The sequence below is a fragment of the Tachypleus tridentatus genome, chromosome 5 (genome assembly GCF_004210375.1).
Source record: "Tachypleus tridentatus isolate NWPU-2018 chromosome 5, ASM421037v1, whole genome shotgun sequence".
Classification (NCBI taxonomy): domain Eukaryota; kingdom Metazoa; phylum Arthropoda; class Merostomata; order Xiphosura; family Limulidae; genus Tachypleus; species Tachypleus tridentatus.
Genome location: NC_134829.1, coordinates 39,088,833 through 39,113,161, shown reverse-complemented (window position 1 = coordinate 39,113,161; position 24,329 = coordinate 39,088,833). Strand labels below are relative to the sequence as shown.

The following is a 24,329-nucleotide window of genomic DNA, read 5'->3' as shown; positions in this document are numbered from 1 at the left end:
GGTACATATAGGGACATTCCACAATTGAATAAGGCTTTGAAAAAATAGAATATTTGATGTAGTTTTATGATAAGAGTTATAAGCTTTATGCTATAAGAGCAGTAATCAAACCCTATTATTCTAACATAAATGAGTAACCCACTATTTAGTGGTAGGTAATATTTAGAGTCTGCCTTCTTTCCATTCAGTTCAGAAGTAGGGACAGCAGCCCACATAGCCCTTGTGTAGCATTCCGCGAATATTCGACAAAACAAACCAGGAATGTCTCGCACAGATAGCCCTTGTAAAGCTGTAGCGAATGTTCGAAACAAACAAATCATTTAGGAGATAGAGACAGCCAAGACTGGCAATTGAATGAGGCGTGAAATAGCTACGTTATAGATTGCAGATGGGCAGTGGTGCACTTATAAAATTATACTAAAGTTTAATAGATAAATAAATTTTTGAACTATTTATCAAATGTAATTTGCAGAGTAATAAAAGTTAAGTTTTATGATTATTTCGTCTTATAATATTGTAGTTTAATAATCATGAGTTAGAATTTTTTACAGTTAAGGTTTCATACAGTACAAAAAGTTTAAAACAGTTTTCTGTTCAAATTAATGATATTTCGTTACAATAACTCTTAGCAGAAACTTTCATTATAATTCTTTATTATTAATGATGAAAAATGTTATGTTATTTTTGTTTGCTAAATGAAAAGTGATGCACCGTTGTATACGTAGGTATAACCCTATTCAAAATTAGACTTTATCTTTTAGAAAAATGGTATGTAAATTTTACATAGGGTTTAGGAAACTAAAGTGATTTTTCCAAATTCCCTTTTATATGATAAATGAAGTTACACTAAATTTAGCGTTTGTTTTGTATTTAAGCACAAAGATGCACAAAGGGCTATCTGTGCGCTGCCCACCATGCGTATTGAAACCCGCTTTCTCACAGTATAAGTCCGCAGACATACCGCTGTACCACAAGCAAGGGCTAAACGTAATGAACATTGTTTTTTGAGAAAAAGAAAATTATTTTGGAAATAATACAACATATTTCTTTGTTAAGTTACATAAAACATTCTTCATTTAGCTGTGGATGTGTTTGATGTTCGAAAAAAAAATTATACCAGGGGTATATTTTCCTTTTATATGAACGCTTCCTTGCCTTGTTCTAGTATTGAAGTTGAATGAAAAAAAGTTCATACACTGAAGTCCAATACATGTAAAAAAGAACAGGAAACAATTTATATTGAAAAACAGCAGTGTGGGCAAGTTGACATGGTTCACTTAACATATGTGAGAGATAGGATCCCTGCTTTTAATGAACCGTCTATCTATGAAACTGAACTTATGTATACCTTTGTTTCTTTCTTGGATGTTAAATAACTCTCTTCTCAGATTAATCAATTTAGAATAAACATCATCAGGAAATTCTCAACCCGGTGGGCTTTTTAAGGGTCTGAGGTTCGAAGCCACCTGGCTGTTACTTCCGCTAGTCTATCACCATCAACTGGTTAGTACTACGGCATGAGCTACCTACCTTCAGAGGATTCCTTTTGTTACCGCACATGTCTCTTACAGCTGCCGCAAGGGGCGCGCGTGATGCAGGTGTTTGTACAGTTAGCCAGAACTACGTATATGTGCGTGTGTGAAGTCTCACTTATACGAAGGTGACGTACATACCTAATCAGTGCACGACCACATGCCCGAGAGGAGCAGCTTCTGTGCTTTAAAGATGGACGGTTAACAATCAAAGGACTTTTCATTAGAAGCTCTTGAAGTAAAAGGTGCGATAGTGTACTGTACTAACAGAACTTCGGAAGTCACGTGACATGAATCAAAAAACTACTAAATGTTTTTAAACCTAAAGTGGGTTTATAAGGTTTAAACACTCCGTCAGTAAGCGGCTGAGTTACCTAGGTAATCTGTGATGGTGGGTGCCAGCTAAAGCAGCACGTGGTCAGTTGTTTCTCTGTAGAATTATTTGCCCAAATTGAAATTAGATGGACTTTGTGCTTCTACCCTTCTCATTAACTTACCCCGAACACTACCTGTACATGGCTCTCTCCAGAGGAGGCGTACCATGTGAGTTGATATTTGTATATTTCTTAGTTACAGGTGTTGTATAATCTATTATAAAAACAAGTAATCAAATTACTTTAATCATCATCAAACAAAACGTGTTGTTTTTATATTTGAACGTTGTGTTCTTACTTGATAGAACAGGCATTTGTGATTACACGCTTATGTATTACACAAATAATCAAAATATGTCTACACTTTCGCAAGTATATGTTCAAAAATACAAGTGTAAAAACGTGACTGAATAAACGGGGCCTGGCTTGGCCTAGCGCGTTAAGGCGTGCGCTTCGTAATCTGAGGGTCGCGGGTTCACGCCCGAATCGCGCCAAACATGCTCGCCCTCCCAGCCGTGGGGGCGTTATAATGTGACGGTCAATCCCACTTTTTGCTGGTAAAAGAGTAGCCCAAGAGTTGGCGGTGGGTGGTGATGACTAGCTGCCTTCCCTCTAGTCTTACACTGCTAAATTAGGGACGGCTAGCACAGATAGCCCTCGAGTAGCTTTGTGCGAAATTCCAAAACAAACAAACAAACAAGACTGAATAAACACTACAGTTACCTACAACTGTTATTTGTAATAGCAAAATATTTTTTGCTGCTCAGTCTTAGGTTTTTATTTCACCCAAATTATTGAAAGAGTGATGAGATATAATAACAAATTTTATTAATTTTTTAAATGTGTTTTCGAAAAAAATATATATATACGTTTTTAATCTTTTCGTTTAAAATTATCAAGAAAGGTAGCAAACAAATAACAATGAAACTAACAGTTTTACAAAAACTTTATGTCTGTTACTCATGAGCAAAGAAATCTAGAACAGTTTAACCTCCTAGTCGTCTCTAAACTTTCGTTTATTTCTATGAACAAAGACACAAACATTTGTTTCACTAGCCACCTAGTGGCTTAGCAGTAATGTTTACGGATTTACAAAGATAAAATTCTGGTTTGTTTCTCAGGGATGAACGGAACACAGATAGTCTATCTCTAGCTTTGCGCTAAAACACCCATATAATCAAACTAGCTACTAACTCTGTATAGTCTAGTGTTCAGTTATCAAATTAACGGTAACATAATGGGAAAAGCCAAATTGCATGGCTATGTCTTTAAGAGTTACTTAAAAGTTTGAAATAACATATCAGCATACTAATTGATTGCTTGTCTAGAATTAGGCACGAAGCTACACAGTGGGCCATCTGGTATCGAAACCCTCTTTTTAGCGGTATGAATCCGCAGACATACCGCTTTGCCACTGAGGGGCGTTCTAGTTGATGTTTAAGACGATTGATCCCTTTGTTTATATCTTTAGGATATTTTAGGGTTGAGTAACATGTTATTGGTACATGGAGTCCGAAAAGGCTGGAACCAGTTTTTGGACATTGCAAAGCATATTCGCGTCATTGTAAATTTTTCTAGCAACTGACTAACAGTGATGTTTCTCTCTTTGAATAGGATGCAATATATTTGGCATCAACCTTTTCTGCTACACAACAGAATGAACTCGACTTTATCAAAGTTACCAACCTTCTCTGCTACACAACAGAATGAACTAGACATTCTCAAAGTTACCAACCTTCTCTGCTACACAACAGAATGAACTAGACTTTATCAAAGTTATTAACCTTCTCTGCTACACAACAGAATGAACTAGACTTTATCAAAGTTACCAACCTCCTCTGCTTTTCAACAGAATGAACTAGACTTTATCAAAGTTACCAACCTCCTCTGCTATACAACAGAATGAACTAAACATTCTCAAAGTTACTAACCTTCTCTGCTACACAACAGAATGAACTAGACTTTCTCAAAGTAACCAACCTCCTCTGCTATACAACAGAATGAACTAAACATTCTCAAAGTTACTAACCTTCTCTGCTACACAACAGAATGAACTAGACTTTATCAAAGTTACCAACCTCCTCTGCTATACAACAGAATGAACTAGACTTTATCAAAGTTACCAACCTTCTCTGCTACACAACAGAATGAACTAGACATTCTCAAAGTTACCAACCTTCTCTGCTACACAACAGAATGAACTAGACTTTATCAAAGTTACCAACCTTCTCTGCTACACAACAGAATGAACTAGACTTTATCAAAGTTACCAACCTCCTCTGCTATACAACAGAATGAACTAGACTTTATCAAAGTTACCAACCTTTTCTGCTACACAACAGAATGAACTAGACTTTATCAAAGTTACCAACCTCCTCTGCTATACAACAGAATGAACTAGACTTTATCAAAGTTACCAACCTTCTCTGCTACACAACAGAATGAACTAGACTTTATCAAAGTTACCAACCTTCTCTGCTACACAACAGAATGAACTAGACTTTATCAAAGTTACCAACCTTCTCTGCTACACAACAGAATGAACTAGACTTTATCAAAGTTACCAACCTCCTCTGCTATACAACAGAATGAACTAGACTTTATCAAAGTTACCAACCTCCTCTGCTATACAACAGAATGAACTAAACATTCTCAAAGTTACTAACCTTCTCTGCTACACAACAGAATGAACTAGACTTTCTCAAAGTAACCAACCTCCTCTGCTATACAACAGAATGAACTAAACATTCTCAAAGTTACTAACCTTCTCTGCTACACAACAGAATGAACTAGACTTTATCAAAGTAACCAACCTCCTCTGCTATACAACAGAATGAACTAGACATTCTCAAAGTTACCAACCTTTTCTGCTACACAACAGAATGAACTAGACTTTATCAAAGTTACCAACCTCCTCTGCTATACAACAGAATGAACTAGACTTTATCAAAGTTACCAACCTTCTCTGCTATACAACAGAATGAACTAGACTTTATCAAAGTTACCAACCTTCTCTGCTACACAACAGAATGAACTAGACTTTATCAAAGTTACCAACCTCCTCTGCTATACAACAGAATGAACTAGACTTTATCAAAGTTACCAACCTCCTCTGCTATACAACAGAATGAACTAAACATTCTCAAAGTTACTAACCTTCTCTGCTACACAACAGAATGAACTAGACTTTCTCAAAGTAACCAACCTCCTCTGCTATACAACAGAATGAACTAAACATTCTCAAAGTTACTAACCTTCTCTGCTACACAACAGAATGAACTAGACTTTATCAAAGTAACCAACCTCCTCTGCTATACAACAGAATGAACTAAGCATTCTCAAAGTTACTAACCTTCTCTGCTACACAACAGAATGAACTAGACTTTATCAAAGTTACCAACCTTCTCTACTACACAACAGAATGAACTAGACATTTTCAAAGTTACCAACCTTCTCTGCTACACAACAGAATGAACTCGACTTTATCAAAGTAACCAACCTCCTCTGCTACACAACAGAAAGAAATATACTTTATCAAAGTTACCAACCTTCTCTGCTACACAACAGAATGAACTCGACTTTATCAAAGTTACTAACCTTCTCTGCTACACAACAGAATGAACTAGACATTTTCAAAGTTACCAACCTTCTCTGCTACACAACAGAATGAACTCGACTTTATCAAAGTTACCAACCTTCTCTGCTACACAACAGAATGAGATCGTCTTTATCAAAGTTACTAACCTTCTCTGCTACACAACAGAATGAACTAGACTTTATCAAAGTTACTAACATTCTCTGCTACACAACAGAATGAACTAGACTTTATCAAAGTTACCAACCTTCTCTGCTACACAACAGAATGAACTCGACTTTATCAAAGTTACTAACCTTCTCTGCTACACAACAGAATGAACTAGACTTTATCAAAGTTACCAACCTTCTCTGCTACACAACAGAATGAAATAGACTTTATCAAAGTTACCAACCTTCTCTGCTAAACAACAGAATGAACTCGACTTTATCAAAGTTACTAACCTTCTCTGCTACACAACAGAAAGAAATAGACTTTATCAAAGTTACCAACCTTCTCTGCTACACAACAGAATGAGATCGTCTTTATCAAAGTTACTAACCTTCTCTGCTACACAACAGAATGAACTAGACTTTATCAAAGTTACTAACCTTCTCTGCTACACAACAGAATGAACTAGACTTTATCAAAGTTACCAACCTCCTCTGCTATACAACAGAATGAACTAGACTTTATCAAAGTTACCAACCTTCTCTGCTACACAACAGAATCAACTCGACTTTATCAAAGTTACCAACCTTCTCTGCTACACAACAGAATGAACTAGACTTTATCAAAGTTATTAACCTTCTCTGCTACACAACAGAATGAACTAGACTTTATCAAAGTTACCAACCTTCTCTGCTACACAACAGAATGAACTAGACTTTATCAAAGTTACCAACCTTCTCTGCTACACAACAGAATGAACTCGACTTTATCAAAGTTACCAACCTTCTCTGCTACACAACAGAATGAACTCGACTTTATCAAAGTTACCAACCTTCTCTGCTACACAACAGAATGAACTCGACTTTATCAAAGTTACCAACCTTCTCTGCTACACAACAGAATGAACTAGACTTTATCAAAGTTACCAACCTTCTCTGCTACACAACAGAATCAACTCGACTTTCTCTAAGTTTGACTGTGCTACAGTCAGTACCGCACCTAAGTTAAGAAAAGTTGCAAAAATCCTATGATTCTGGACTCTTCGGTCATCTTGTATACTCGGTAATACAAACACCAGCGTGTTTCCTACGGTAGCAAACTCTTAACCATTATTAATATTTGAGTGTTTGTAATATATTAACATTGAATATACTTGCCGGATCTGAAACCTGAGGTGTTTAATCTGATTTCAGCATGCTATAAGATATTTAATATAATAGGTGCTTTGACGTAGGAACGATTCTTCCTTACGTGAAACGTTAAACATTAACATTTGTGTTTTGAATTCACGACACTTTTTGAAAAACAAAGTCGAACATTTTTTTCTACTGGGTTATTTTTAATATTTAATTAATAAACTGTAAATTAGATTAGTCTGTTTTCATTATAATTTCATATAATCCCTGAAAGTTTGATTTCAAATAAATAGATAGTTTTCCTTTGACAATAAAAAATATATGTTATTAGGAAATGTTACTTATACACTCGGATACAAACCCGACTAATGAAGTAAGATTACTTGTAATTTTATCATTTTGTTCACAGTAGCACAGCGATAACTGTGAAGATTTACAACTCTAGAATCCGAGTTTAGATACCTGTGGTGGACGATAGCTCACGCTATGGCTTTACACTTAACTACAAACAAATTTTTATCGCCTAGTTTTTATTATTGTTCACTGTTGCTGGTACTGTTTTTAAAAAAACTATCGGTGAATTTAACATACTAAAGAAATGCCTATCTAATCTTCTTACACAAATCGCTCATGTATATAAGGTATTTTATTTTGAAATTACGATTTATATAAAACTAATGGCCTTCGATGTAAGTCAAATAATGATTTAAATTTTCTTTTATAACAAATTCCAAATTTTGATCTAATTCTAGATGATAAAATACCGGGTTTATAATTATCTGTTATATTTAGTGTGTGTGTGTGTGTGTGTTTTTTCTTATGAAAAATCCACATCAGGCTTACTGCTATGTCCACTGAGGTAAATCGAACCCCTGATTTTAGCGTTGTAAATCCGAAGGCTTACCGCTGTCCCACCGGGAAACTGTTCTATTTTACTGTTTGTTTGTTTGAATTTTATTTAATACGTAATTGGTTGACTTTGGATGCTATTGAACAGATAATTGGTTTATCTCGGATATTATTTAACAATTTAATTTCGGGTGTTATTTAAAAGTTACTTTGTCATTTTGGATTCCGTGGGAAATCAGTGTAAGATTATATACACTTATGACAATATAACTTGGGGTTAGGTTCCCCGAGTTAAACAGCGACATAGTAACCTTGGATTTTTTTTAAAGAACTAAATGTTGTTTTAAAAAAAAATAATGTTTAAATGGTTGTCTTTGAACATTAATGATTGTTTGTTAATTGTGGGTGTTATTTTAAACGTTAGTTGGTTGTTTGGGACTTTAGTTAACAGCTAACTGGTTGATTATAAACGTTATTTAATCGCTGGATGATGGATTTTAGATACGGTTTAACATTTATTTGGTTGATCTGTGTGTGTCTCTTTTCTTACAGCATGGCCACATCGGGTTATCTGCTAAGTCCGCCGAGGGAATAGAGCCCATGATTTTAGCATTGTAAATCCGTAAACTTACTACTGTATCATAGGGGGACATTTCTTATGTTGTTGCTGTTTGAATTAAGCACAAAGCTACACAATGGGCTATCTGTGCTCTGCCCACCACGGGTATCGAAACCCAATTTTTAGCGTTGTAAGTCCGCAGACATACCGCTGAGCCACTAGGTGGCGACAATTCTTATGAGGGAAACAATAAATATACTCATGTTACTTTCCTTTTATTTCGGTTAATAATTGACTTTGTATAAGATATTTCATCTTTCGATCAATCCTGATCGATTCATGTATTTTAACAGTCATAAATTTATAAATACTGTTGTGGTCCTACAGGTAAAATGTTACTGCATTTTACTGCCATAAAATTTATAAAATCACGTTTACAAAACAAAACAAAACAACAACAACAATTTCTATCAACTTTAAAAAGATTCATGAGCGTTCTTTGTGTCATGTGTAGAATTCACATTATTATTTTTAATGTGTTAAACAAAGTTGTTTTTTAAACATTGATTTAATTTTCTTTTCATTACTAGCAAGTAGAATCCGTAGACTTTTTCACTGGAGCTTAAGTTGACTCAAGTCTACCGTGTTAGATTTTTTTTTTAATGTGAGTACTGCTGTTTTATAAAATATGTGAACGAGACAGGGCTCGAACTGAGATTCTGTTAACTATAATGTGTTTGAGGCCACGAACAAAAATACTGATGGAACTTATAGTTGTTTTTCGTAGCTTCCTGTCTGAATGATTTTTTGCGATTTTCATCAGAACACGTTTTTGTGCGTGTTGGGAAAAAAAGAGTCTGATGATTTGTATTGACAGTTCGCTGTAAATTAATTGTTATGGATAATAACATATGTTTCCGATAAAGACACATATGAATTTTTTTTTTTTTTTATGAAGCTCTCATCCCACATAGTGTGGTACAGTACCGTTAGTACCTCAAAAAGAAGGTCTGGCATGGCCAAGTGTGTTAAGGCGTGCGACTCGTAATCCGAGGATCGCGGGTTCGAATCCCCGTCGTACCAAACATGCTCGCCCTTTCAGCCGTGGGAGCGTTATAATGTGACGGTCATTCCCACTATTCGTTGATAAAAGAGTAGCCCAAGAGTTGGCGGTGGGTGGTGATGACTAGCTGTCTTCTCTCTAGTCTTATACTGCTAAATTAGGGACGGCTAGCGCAGATAGCCGTCGAGTAGCTTTGCGCGAAATTCAAAACAAACATCTCAGAAAGAAACACTATGTGGTTGACAACAAACAACTCTATTTCTATAGATCTTGTAGTGTTTACGGATTGCCTCCCAGTGGCTCAGCGGTATGTCTGCGGACTTACAACGCTAAAAACCGGATTTCGATACCTGTGGTGGGCAGAGCACAGATAGCCCATTGTGTAGCTTTGTGCTTAATTAAAAACAACAACAACGTTTACGGATTAATTTTATAAATCTAGTTTTGACTGTACTTAGTGATTACAAGTTACCGCTTTTACAGAAATGAAGGATATTTTGGAACAAGTACGACGTTTCCTTCTTGCGAATGATCGAACCTGTTTCAAAAAGTTATTTTTGCAACGTATAAAAAAGTGATGTTTGAGACATTTTTTTTTAGCTAAGTTATGTACAGAAATATACAAAACCGTCACAATACTCCAGAGATAATTTATTTAATCGAACCAACTTAATTTATCATATCAACCTGTTCTGGTCTCTAGCCAACAGTAAACTAACGTACTACGACTATAAAATCCGAAGTTCCATATGGTACATATACTCCATTGTATAGCCTTGCACTGATAAAACACTTACAACAAGACAACAAGATGTCTTGTAAGAGCTCTGGTGAAGCCATAGTGGTGAAAAACTGGTTTGATATTACATAATTGATTTCTGGAGTAGTGTGGTCATTTTGTATAATTCTATATACAAGCTATTTATAGCAACTAACGTTGTCGCTTTATAGAATGTTATGGATTCAAAATATTCGTTTTTATTCACCTGTCTTATTCTCATAAGTTTAAGAGCTCATAAACAGTGAAAATGAAAGACCAGTTAAAACGATGTCTGCTCACTTTTTTTGAGCTCTTTCTCCAATATTAACACATAATCATAATACAATAAAAAACAACATGATCAATATTTAGAGCTGATAAATTATGGAAGCCTCTTTGTTTACAGCATGCTTGTACCTACCAATTGTGCTTTTTCTGGTTTGGAATTTGTTTACAGCATGCTTGTACCTACCAATTGTGCTTTTCTAACTTGAATTTGTTTACAGCATGCTTGTACCTACCAATTGTGCTTTTTCTGGCTTGAATTTGTTTACAGCATGCTTGTACCTACCAATTGTGCCTTTTATGGCTTGAATTTGTTTACAGCATGCTTGTACCTACCAATTGTGCTTTTTCTGGCTTGGAATTTGTTTACAGCATGCTTGTACCTACCAATTGTGCTTTTTCTAACTTGGAATTTGTTTACAGCATGCTTGTACCTATCAATTGTGCTTTTTCTGGCTTGGAATTTGTTTACAGCATGCTTGTACCTACCAATTGTGCTTTTTCTGGCTTGGAATTTGTAGTAGATCGGCTAAAGTACACTTAACTTTGGACATTATAAGTATTATATCACGATATTTCGTCGCGTATTTTCATTTAAGAAAGGAAAGTTATGTACATAGTTCCCGTAGTGTCAACATACGTTATATTCCCGCCCATGTCTACGTTATTTTGTTTTTAAAAACTGACAAATAGGATGAAATATTTAATATAATATTTCACCCAGGATCCCAAAAATACAATATTGAGCCCTAAACAGTGAGACCTTATGACTGTTTCTGACAGGGTATGATATACTATGTGCCTCCTTTGTAGATAACTGTGACAGCTGACTGAATGTTACGAACATTTTGACGCGTTACTTGTAAATGAAGTTCGAAGTGTCTTGTGGTATCATTGGACACAAATTGGCGATGTGGCACATCCTTGGATTTTGGAGTTGATGATCCGGGTTTGAATCCGGGCGATAAACCAAAATATTACCTGTGCTTTAACCTGTGAGTGCAGTACAAAAATACGAGTCAATCTTCCGTCATGGGTGGTGCATGATAGAGTGTCACGACCTGACTTTCTTCTTTCTGGACGGTAGCTCAAAATTAGGGCTCACAACCTCAGTAGTTACGTCATAAATACAAAGTATTATTTCATGTATAGATAGACATGCGTATAATTTTATCTCAATAAGTATTTTCTTTTAAAATTTTACTTAAAGCAAGTATATTTAGTTGGGTTTTTTCCATGTGAAGGAAACCTGCAAGGTTCGTTTTGTCCCATTTTAGTTCATTGGTCATGTACAGTTTCAGTTAATCTGTGTGTCAGTAATATAACTAAAAACGATCTAATTGTTACTATTTAAGTTATAAAGCAGTGGTTATTAGCGAATCGCCACCAATGATTTATTCGATATTTAATTAATAATAAAGGTCGGGCAAACAGATGATTTGACAATATAGTAGATACTACACAGTTTGTGCGCATTACGCTTATGATGGAATATATGTGTATGTAAGCCACTTTGTATATTCAGGTCATGTTAATACTTATCATAAAACTTGAAAAAATGATTGCTTTAGTTCCAAAAAATTAAGATTCTGAATAATTTTATAATGTCTAATAATAATTATAATAATAACATTTTCCCACACGTTGTTTAAGGTTCTATTTGGTGTTTTCATCTTCTTTGCTGAAATCTTTTTTGGGCACAATTTGGGGCAGGCTAACATAATACCTTAAAGAAACAGTAAGATAAGAATAAATCTGTTATTGTCAAAGGAGTGTAAAAAACAAGAGATTTATAAGAATTACACCAACGACGATGGGGTTGCAGATGTGAAATATTTACCTTGGAAACTAAAAATACGAAAGTTTCTACGCTAAAATATAAAGCTTAAAGCGCTAAGCTCCCAAGTTTTTATTGATGGCAGTAAGATCATGAATGTTTACGTGCGTGACTCATTCGCAAAGCGCTCTGAGCGGACAGGTCTGCGGACTAACAGCTCTAGAAATCGGGTTTCGATACCCGTGATGGGTAGAGCACAGATAACCCATTGGGTTGCTTTGTGCTTAACTTCAAATAACCAGCTCCCAGTGTTACAGCGGCATGTCTGCGGACTTAAACTGCTTGAAACCGGGTTTCGATACCCGTGGTGGGTAGAGCACAGACAGCCTTTTGAGTAGCTGTTTGACTAATTAATAGCAAACATCCGCAACGTTTCGCGAAATTCTTTCTGAGAAGGAAGTTTGTAAAATAAGTAAAAAACAGTTGTAAAATGTATCTCAAGACGGCTGGTGTGGGAATTAAAAGTTTTATTAAAATAAAGTAGAGAACAACGTTTTGACTTTCCTAGGTCACCAGGAAAGTAAAATTTAAAATCACTCGAGGGAAAAGTGCTGTAGTGACCAATATTTTGACCAAACATCCTTTCTCATCTCTTTAATGGCCTCTTCCACTAAAAATCAGCTAGCTGATACACATTCTTTAAGACTAACAGAAAGAACGAACAATCTCGTTACAAGGAGATTTGTTAAATTTTTTTTAAGTGGTCCATATAATGAACGATCTTTATCAATACGGCTTTTCCCAGATGGAGCACGTGGTATTGATTGGAAAGTATGACATAAAATCTTGCTCTCCCAGGTGCACGTGTCACAATGGTTTGGGTTTAGGAGATTAAGCACATGTTTACACTGTAAGATTATCGAAGATCAACCTCAAGTCGAGTGTGAAGCAATGATCTGGTTCAGAATGAATAAACGCGAGCTGTCAAAAACACCTTGAGTTAGTTATCGTTCCACGACACTTTAATATAGACCGCTTCTGACATATTTGAAAATCCTGGTGACATCTTGTTGTTTGATCAAAATAGAAAATGTTATCAATACGTGTAGCTTAAAAGACTACATTTCTTTTCATGATGATGAAGTGCATTTTTCTTCGCATTTTTTACTTTATACTCAAATTAGTTTTTATTTGCTTATGAAATATCTAGTTTTGGAATGTTTAGTTTACATTTAGAAAACAATACTTCTTCCTTATAGTTTTCTTTATCGGCCCGGCATGGCCAGATGGGTTAAGGCGTTCGACTCGTAATCTGAGGGTTGCGGGTTCGAATCTCTGTCGCACCAAACATGCTCGCCCTTTCAGCCGTGGAAGCGTTATAATGTTACGGTCAATCCCACTATTCGTTGGTAAAATAGTAGCCCAAGAGTTGGAGGTGGGTGGTGATGACTAGCTGTTTTCCCTCTAGTCATACACTGCTAAATTAGGGATGGCTAGCGCAGATAGCCCTCGTATAGTTTTGCGCGAAATTTAGAAAAACAAATAAACAGTTTTCTTTATCAAAAAATTCGTTTGCAATGAAAATAAAATGACAGATTCATATGTGGAATTAAGCACAAAGCTACACAGTGGGCTAACTATGTTCTGCCCACGATGAGTTTCTAGGTGTTTGGTTCCAGAGACATGCCGCTGTGCCACTGGGGAGCAACATATCTATTGGCATATGCTTTGATTAGTTACACAAGGATAAATAAAAAGTTACACGGACATACAACAGACAGTAATATTATATTTGTATAGATAAGTAGTTACATGGACATACAACAGACAGTAATATTATATTTATATAGATAAGTAGCTACACGGACATACAACAGACAGCACTATTATATTTATATAGATAAGTAGTTACATGGACATACAACAGACAGTAATATTATATTTATAAAGATAAGTAGCTACACGGACATATAACAGACAGTACTATTATATTTATATAGATAAGTACTTACATGGACATACATCACAGTACTATTACATTTATACGGATTGTTATTAAATTATTGAAGACCGTTATTGACGTTATTAGGATACGTTCCGTTCCAATCAAGTTATTAACACCAAGTTTTATGTTTGTTTCTATGTTGCCTGGATGACATTCGGCAGTGTCACATGTTGTTTAATGAAAGAAATCAATTCGAATTTATTGTAATTTCATACACTGTGACATATTCTAGCGACACAGTGTGTGATGTATCATAAAAGCAGTATCACATTACTGCTTTGTTTTAAAGAAAATGTTGTTAATTTTATAGATAAAATAACGTAGCTGGTATGATAAAAAATTGATACACGATTTCAAGACAATTCCTTTTATTCAATAAATCTCGTTTCCCACCCTTGTAAAGCAAGGTAAAGGTTTTGAGACAGCATTTCCTGGTGCTATTGTATTGGTATATATAATATATTTCGTTTCAGTGACCTTTTAGTTTTGCTCAAAATCACATGTTTTTGATATTATACACGACTCTAACTACTGAACGGAGACATATACTCAAAGGTATATGTTTTACAGTTTTTAAAAATTTCTGGTAAGGAGCTGTAAAAGATTCGCATGTTTATTTCTTCTGTTCCAAACATTTGTTTTACTGATGTTTTAAAAACTATCGCTTGGCTAAGGTAAGTTAGTTTGCAAGACTATTATCTCTTTGGAATGAAGTAGTACGCTGAATTTGATTTAAAGTAAATAAAAATATTGTTGTAACATGTTTTTTGTTTTGTTTTTTTACATTGGCGGGTTCTTTTAAATTATGTGTGAAAATCACGTGACGTCCAGCCTATGTAACGATAATAAATTATTTTATTTTGTTCTTCATACAATCTTAGACGCTTGCATTCTACCGTAAATTGCTGTAGGCCTACGTTGCAAAGACTTTAACTAACGCAAAATAAATAACCTTGCTTGTAAAAAGTAACAGCGATAACTAATACATTGACAGATTAAATTCAATATTTGAAATAGCACTCTACATTGGTGACATTTATAACCTCACTTCGAATAAGCTAGAATACTTTACGCATGTCCTTAGAGTTTTCTATGTGTTATAGGCGTATCTTTTTAAACCTCTTGATCATAAATTAATCTTTACGATCCGCAGCACCCTCTAGTTAAAATCTAAATTATGATATTTAATAAAGCTCAGAAGAAATATTTACGCAATAGATACACTATATGCTACAACAACAAAATAATAGTAGTGAAATAGAAATCTTCATATATCTAGTGACAAAAAAGAAAAAAAAAACAGGATTTCATTTTGAGCTGTGTAGAGTTAAGAAAGTCGATCGAAACAATAGTTTTTAAATGACTGTGTTATGTTATTTACACATGTACGGTCCTTAAGTGATAATGAACCTATGTATAACAGGTTCTATTCTCAATTAACTTCTATAGACAGTAATAGAAAAAATAATAAGAAATCTCAAGAACCACAAAACTCTATCCAAAAGTAATTTTTATCTGTCTGTTTCACTGCATATCTGCCTTTTGTATCTAATACCTTTAGTTTTGCGAAGTCAACATTCTTAAATGACAAACTCTGCGCTTCTAATATTTTGTCTGTTACTTATTACAAAATATAAAATAAGGTAACATAAAACTTGAATATTTTAACGAATAGCGATTTAATAAAACACAAAGCAACAAACTGACACTATTTGACGTTAGAGGAACTAAGCACAAATTGAGGGTAACTAATAGTTTCGTCATTTTGCGAGGAATAAAAATTTGCTCACCGAGTATAGAAACAATGTAAATGTCTATATAAACATGTTATTACATATCGTATACACATGTATGGGAAATTGTATCTTTTTTGCATCTGTAATGGATTTAAACAACGATATAAATCAAACTGGAAGCTTGTGTGTTTCTGAAAGACCAATCAGCTGTAAGTATTAATAATTCAATACCAGCCACCAGATATGAAGATCTAATTACTGTATTAGGCTGTCAGCGACGAACATACACTTAGTACGTGGCCAAGTTCGTCTACAGACGTTCTACTGGAGTAAATTTGTGTTTTTTTCATTTTGATGAGATTTACTTTCGTAATTCTAGAGAATAACTTTCTTGTATTACGAGATGGGAAGTTCTGTAGAATGGAGATTGCGTACGATCTGTAAGAATATATAATGACTGAATTGACAAAGTATAGGCCCGGCATGGCCAAGCGTGTTAAGGCGTGCGACTCGTAATCTGAAGGTTGCGGGTTCGCATCCCAGTCGCGCCAAACATGCTCGCCCTTTCAGCCGTGGGGGCGTTATAATTGACGGTCAATCCCACTATTCGTTGGTAAAAGAGTAGCCCAAGAATTGGCGGTGAGTGGTGATGACTAGCTGCCTTCCCTCTATAGTCTTACACTGCTAAATTAGGGACGGCTAGCACAGATAGCCCTCGAGTAGCTTTGTGCGAATTTAAAAAAAAACAACAAAAAACAGACAAAGTGTATTGAATATGAACAGACCTATAAACAGTTTCAGTAGAATACGTACAATGTGCGTTTCATATTCTTAACTGGTTCTAAGACAATTTCAAGAGTTAACTGGTAAAACGAGAAAAACAAACACTCGCTTACATTTTAGAATATGTCACTATTATACAATGTAATGATAGCATCACTATTATTGATGTTATACAATGTAATGATAGCACCACTATTATTGATGTTATACAATGTAATGATAGCATCACTATTATTGATGTTATACAATGTAATGATAGCATCACTATTATTGATGTTATACAATGTAATGATAGCATCACTATTATTGATGTTATACAATGTAATGATAGCATCACTATTATTGATGTTATACAATGTAATGATAGCATCACTATTATTGATGTTATACAATGTAATGATAGCATCACTATTATTGATGTTATACAATGTAATGATAGCATCACTATTATTGATGTTATACAATGTAATGATAGCATCACTATTATTGATGTTATACAATGTAATGATAGCATCACTATTATTGATGTTATACAATGTAATGATAGCATCACTATTATTGATGTTATACAATGTAATGATAGCATCACTATTATTGATGTTATACAATGTAATGATAGCATCACTATTATTCATGTTATACAATGTAATGATAGCATCACTATTATTGATGTTATACAATGTAATGATAGCATCACTATTATTGATGTTATACAATGTAATGATAGCATCACTATTATTGATGTTATACAATGTAATGATAGCATCACTATTATTGATGTTATACAATGTAATGATAGCATCACTATTATTCATGTTATACAATGTAATGATAGCATCACTATTATTGATGTTATACAATGTAATGATAGCATCACTATTATTCATGTTATACAATGTAATGATAGCATCACTATTATTGATGTTATACAATGTAATGATAGCATCACTATTATTGATGTTATACAATGTAATGATAGCATCACTATTATTGATGTTATACAATGTAATGATAGCATCACTATTATTGATGTTATACAATGTAATGATAGCATCACTATTATTGATGTTATACAATGTAATGATAGCATCACTATTATTCATGTTATACAATGTAATGATAGCATCACTATTATTGATGTTATACAATGTAATGATAGCATCACTATTATTGATGTTATACAATGTAATGATAGCATCACTATTATTGATGTTATACAATGTAATGATAGCACCACTATTATTGATGTTATACAATGTAATGATAGCATCACTATTATTGATGTTATACAATGTAATGATAGCATCACTATTATTCATGTTATACAATGTAATGATAGCATCACTATTATTGATGTTATACAATGTAATGATAGCATCACTATTATTCATGTTATACAATGTAATGATAGCATCACTATTATTGATGTTATACAATGTAATGATAGCATCACTATTATTCATGTTATACAATGTAATGATAGCATCACTATTATTCATGTTATACAATGTAATGATAGCATCACTATTATTGATGTTATACAATGTAATGATAGCATCACTATTATTGATGTTATACAATGTAATGATAGCACCACTATTGATTGATGTTATACAATGTAATGATAGCACCACTATTATTCATGTTATACAATGTAATGATAGCATCACTATTATTGATGTTATACAATGTAATGATAGCATCACTATTATTCATGTTATACAATGTAATGATAGCATCACTATTATTGATGTTATACAATGTAATGATAGCATCACTATTATTGATGTTATACAATGTAATGATAGCATCACTATTATTGATGTTATACAATGTAATGATAGCATCACTATTATTGATGTTATACAATGTAATGATAGCATCACTATTATTGATGTTATACAATGTAATGATAGCATCACTATTATTGATGTTATACAATGTAATGATAGCATCACTATTATTGATGTTATACAATGTAATGATAGCATCACTATTATTGATGTTATACAATGTAATGATAGCATCACTATTATTGATGTTATACAATGTAATGATAGCATCACTATTATTGATGTTATACAATGTAATGATAGCACCACTATTATTGATGTTATACAATGTAATGATAGCAACACTATTATTCATGTTATACAATGTAATGATAGCATCACTATTATTGATGTTATACAATGTAATGATAGCATCACTATTATTGATGTTATACAATGTAATGATAGCATCACTATTATTGATGTTATACAATGTAATGATAGCACCACTATTATTGATGTTATACAATGTAATGATAGCACCACTATTATTGATGTTATACAATGTAATGATAGCATCACTATTATTGATGTTATACAATGTAATGATAGCATCACTATTATTGATGTTATACAATGTAATGATAGCATCACTATTATTGATGTTATACAATGTAATGATAGCATCACTATTATTGATGTTATACAATGTAATGATAGCATCACTATTATTGATGTTATACAATGTAATGATAGCATCACTATTATTGATGTTATACAATGTAATGATAGCATCACTATTATTGATGTTATACAATGTAATGATAGCATCACTATTATTGATGTTATACAATGTAATGATAGCACCACTATTATTGATGTTATACAATGTAATGATAGCATCACTATTATTCATGTTATACAATGTAATGATAGCATCACTATTATTGATGTTATACAATGTAATGATAGCATCACTATTATTGATGTTATACAATGTAATGATAGCATCACTATTATTGATGTTATACAATGTAATGATAGCATCACTATTATTGATGTTATACAATGTAATGATAGCACCACTATTATTGATGTTATACAATGTAATGATAGCATCACTATTATTGATGTTATACAATGTAATGATAGCACCACTATTATTGATGTTATACAATGTAATGATAGCACCACTATTATTGATGTTATACAATGTAATGATAGCATCACTGTAATGATAGCACCACTTTATTGATGTTATACAATGTAATGATAGCACCACTATTATTGATGTTATACAATGTAATGATAGCATCACTATTATTGATGTTATACAATGTAATGCATCAGCATCACAATGTAATGATATTGATGTTATACAATGTAATGATAGCACCACTATTATTGATGTTATACAATGTAATGATAGCATCACTATTATTGATGTTATACAATGTAATGATAGCATCACTATTATTGATGTTATACAATGTAATGATAGCATCACTATTATTGATGTTATACAATGTAATGATAGCATCACTATTATTGATATTATACAATGTAATGATAGCACCACTATTATTGATGTTATACAATGTAATGATAGCACCACTATTATTGATGTTATACAATGTAATGATAGCATCACTATTATTGATGTTATACAATGTAATGATAGCATCACTATTATTCATGTTGTCCTAAGTTATGGTAACATCACTATTATTCATGTCATCCTAAGTAAAGACGACATCACTATTATTCGTATTGTCTATTGCAGTGCTGATTCAACACGTGTAATAAAGTAACAAAAACCAAGCTGTTGTGGATATGCCACACTCTCAAATGTTCATTATATAAAAATTAACGTAGTTTTTTTTCTATTGAAGATTAGTAAAAATGCATTTCAGTCAGTTTACAAAAAAACCAATAATTATCTAATGAATAATATAAATTTAAAAAAAAATGATTATCTTACTGCCAGTTTTATGAAAGATAGAACTTTAGATTTTAGCATTAATTCATTTGTACCTTTTTTTTATCTTTAATACTTCCACGTGCTTTAGTATTTATTCAGTGTATGTTTGAGTAAAGAAAGCCGGTGGGTACGACCTCTGTAGAAAACACCAACTGTTAAAACACTCTCCAGTAAGTTGGCTCGAATTAGCGAATGTCTTTAACTCCAGTTATTAGCAGCAGCAGGTGAAATCACACGCGGTTAGGATGTTTTTTAACCAGGTATGTTAATCGTCATCTGGTTTCAACCCAGAGCAAGGCACTGACAGGTTTTCGCAACAGAACTCACGTGGCTTGGTACTCGTGTAAAGAGATAAAATATGTGCACTGTAGACCTGAAACAACGGCTGTTTATGCATCTGCCACAATGTGCACCTGTTTACCATCTGGTAGTTAGTCACAACACACCAGAGCAGCAGTAAGTAAAGTATGTTACCGATACAATAATAGAACGTAGGTAGTGTCTTCATTACTACATACAGGAGCTGGACAAAAATAATGATTTTTCCCCTAGAAAATGTTGTTAATCTACTATATATTCTATTAGATAACATAAAACTATATGTTTTTAGAACGTGCTTGACGAGATATGTTCAAATACGATCTCAAATTCTAATTCTGATACGTAAAAATGAAACTCATAACAACACAAACCAGTTTCACAAGTTAATATTTAGTCAGCATTTCCTTGGATTTCAGTACTTTTTCATATCGATGTGACATTCTTTCAACGAGTTTCTGCAGATATTCCTGAGTGATTGACTGCCATCCTTCTTTGATTACTTCAAAAATTCATTTTCCGTGTTTGACTTGCATACTTTCGCTTATCGGTTGAACTCGGCTCATAAATTTTCAATCGGATTGACATTAAGTGATTGACCTGTCCATTCAGTAACGTCAATTCTATTATTTCTAAGACATCTTTTAACGACTTTACAATTGCTGAGAAACTTGTTTGATCATCTTGTAGGCTAACTGAAACAAAAAGATCTAAGAAACTACATCACGTGCACGACACTTTTTATAACAAAATGTAACTAAGATCATGAAAAGTTCAGGCATTTACAAAAGCCAGTGTTATAATTAGGGTTAGAGATGATATTTGAATACATTTCGTCGAATGCGTTCTAAAAACATATAGTTTTAGATATTTCTTTTTGTTATAAAATGAACGACATAACTAATTAACATTTTCAAGGATGGGCCACTTTTTTTTTGTCCACCCCTCTCACTATATGTATATATTTATGTTTTAAATGGCTGTGTGAAATACACTGTTATTTAAATGCCGTAATGTTTTAATTCACTGATTCTGTTTAGGTTTGGCTTTTTTTAAGGGTCGAGTCGATATCGGGAGTTTTTATTGTATCTGCCCGTTACATTGATATACACAGCGAAACAACTATTGTTATGTTTTGAAGTCTGAAAATATTTAAAAAAAAGTAATTATTTTTATTAAAGACGAATATAAACTCTTTGTACAAGAAGATTTTAGTGCAAAGTTTCAGCAGACGATCCTTTACATTTTCCGCTTTGTTCCGCCGTGGGAGCGGGAAGAGTACACTGCACGAGGAAAGGCCCCCTAGTGGCTCAGCGGTATGTCTGCGAACTTACAACGCTAAAACCCGGGTTTCGATACCCGTGGTGGGCAGAGCACAGATAGCCCATGGAGTAGCTTTGTGCTTAATTCAAAACAACACCATCCGCTTTGTTGACAATAGGTATATAAGATTAGCAGTACAGACTTGAAGAAAAGGCTTACCGATTTCGATTTGTCAATGGATATAAATATTGTCATGGAACGTGCTTCATGTAATACTTACTCATTCTATCTTGTCAGTAAATATAAATGTTATCAGGGAATCTAAACTTAATCATATTATAGTATTCTTACGACTCGAGACCTTCCATCCAGCATAAGTTAAGTGTGGACAACTTAAAAGTCTTATTTAAAAAAAAAAATTCTTTTTATTTTCTATTAAGTAAAACGTATCTTCTGGAAATAACAACAGTAGTATCGGATTAGTCACTCAACATAAAATGAAACCAATACTGTTGCTATAGGTATCTATCTGATCCTTACTCTGGCGGATTGTATTGTAGATGGCGTTGTAGTCACCGCTAAAACTAACTAGTTTAAAGCAATGAAATATATTCAAGCGATGCGAGTTTTAAACTAAAACTATTGTGATTTTTTTTAGTGGTTCCAACGAAAGTTAACTATCTTTAGTCAACTGAAAGCAAACAAAGAAACATTGAGACAGGAACTCGTTAAGGGTTTTGGTTTGTTTTGATTTTCGCGTAAAGCTACACTAGGGATATATGCGCTAGCAGTCCCTAATGTAGCAGTGTAAGGTACACGGAAAGCAACTAGTCATCACCACCCACCGCCAACTCTTGGGCTACTCTTTACCAACGAATAGTGGGATTGACCGTAAATTATAACGCCCCTACGGCTGAAAGGGCGAGCATGTTTGGCGCGACTGGGATGCGAACCCGCGACCCTCAGATTACGAGTCGCACGCCTTAACACGCTTGGCCATGCCGGGCCCGGAGCTAAAGAGTCCAACATTCTCGCCCGCATACAACATGTCTCCGCAATCCCGACATGGTAAATTTTGACACCAGAAATATCTTGAAAAACACAGGAAAACTGAGAAGCTCAACTTTTTTTTTTTTGTCAGCGTGTGTAACCTACAGAATATTTTTTATATCAAATTCCATGTAAATATGTCGAAATAAGCCGAAGTAATTGAACAAATTCCCCAATATTGTGATTTTATTTTTACCCTTCTCGGATAACCAAAAATGGACATTTCTATATGTATATTATGGGACCTGTAAAAAATGTATCTTTGTACCAAATCCTACGTAACTTGACAAAAATACTGGTGGAGTAATTTTCAGAAATCATAAATTTATTAACTTTGTGGTATTTTGGTCGTCTATAATTACAAAAAAAAAAAGAAGGAAAATTCCACCATATTTGGTTATCAAAGTGTGAGACCTGTATACAGATATTTTTTGCACTAACTTTCATGTAAAATGGTCAAAATATGACCAAGTAATTGACCAAAATCCCAAGAAGCATGAATTTGAACCACCGCCCCTTAAAAAAGACTCAAAATAAAATCTAATTTCGTTTATGTCAATGTGTTGGACATTTCAAAATGTATAGCTGTGAAAATGTTTACCTTGATTGCTGTAAACATGACCGCACAAGACCCACAATATACATTTTTAAGTTGTTTGATATTTGACCCCATAAATCTTTTTTTTAAACCTAAATAAAAAAGAAAACATTTATATAAGTGTGTTGAACCAAGTCATCAGTCTAGATATTTTCAAATCAATTTGTCGAGAAATGAAGAGAAATGGCGGTAGATTGAAAACTGTTTGGAAGACGGAACACCAGAAAAACAGTACTTTACACGGTTGTTAATTTGTCTAACATTAGTCAAGGCCATTTATCGTTGATTCATTACCTTGACGGCTACACCGTAAACGAACTAACTGTGGTTAAGAGCCAAGAATACCTCCAATTGTTGCACGCGCTGGAATCAGCCTTGGAGTTCCCAATTTTAAACATAACGTGCAATTAGTTAGGCCTAATCCAGTCCTGATCCAGCATTCTTTGTCTACTCCCGCTTTCCCTCGGGAAAAAATGTTATCTCTACAGACTGTAGTGAGTCCTCGTGCCTGGGTACCAGGGTCACGGGGTACTGCCGTACTTCCTGCTACCAACTTTAAACTCTTTCCACATTCACACACACGTTCTAGTTCGTATAGAACAACACCAAGGTACAACGAGAGCCACTCGGTCCACAGGAGGGCACTTTACGTTGGATGAAAGATGTTCCTACACACGCCACTGTTGCTACAAGATGAATACGTTTATTGTGAGTTTGATAAAGTTTGTTAACCAAGTGTAAGA

At 33.9% G+C, this 24,329-nt stretch overlaps 1 protein-coding gene across 3 annotated transcripts in view; it reads left to right on the top strand.

Annotated features, from left to right (window-relative positions):
* The first annotated feature begins 1,506 nt into the window (after positions 1–1,506).
* Positions 1,507–24,329, top strand: part of LOC143250269 (protein CBFA2T3-like) — a 47,794-nt gene continuing 24,971 nt past the window's right edge. For 2 of the 3 annotated variants that reach the window (XM_076500732.1, XM_076500734.1), the window contains exon 1: positions 1,507–2,075. In XM_076500732.1, the coding sequence (XP_076356847.1) occupies positions 1,994–2,075 (82 nt within the window). In that variant the 5' untranslated portion in view covers positions 1,507–1,993. Of the gene's footprint in view, positions 2,076–23,626; positions 24,295–24,329 lie in introns of those variants that run through there. The other variant, XM_076500733.1, reaches the window with a different exon arrangement.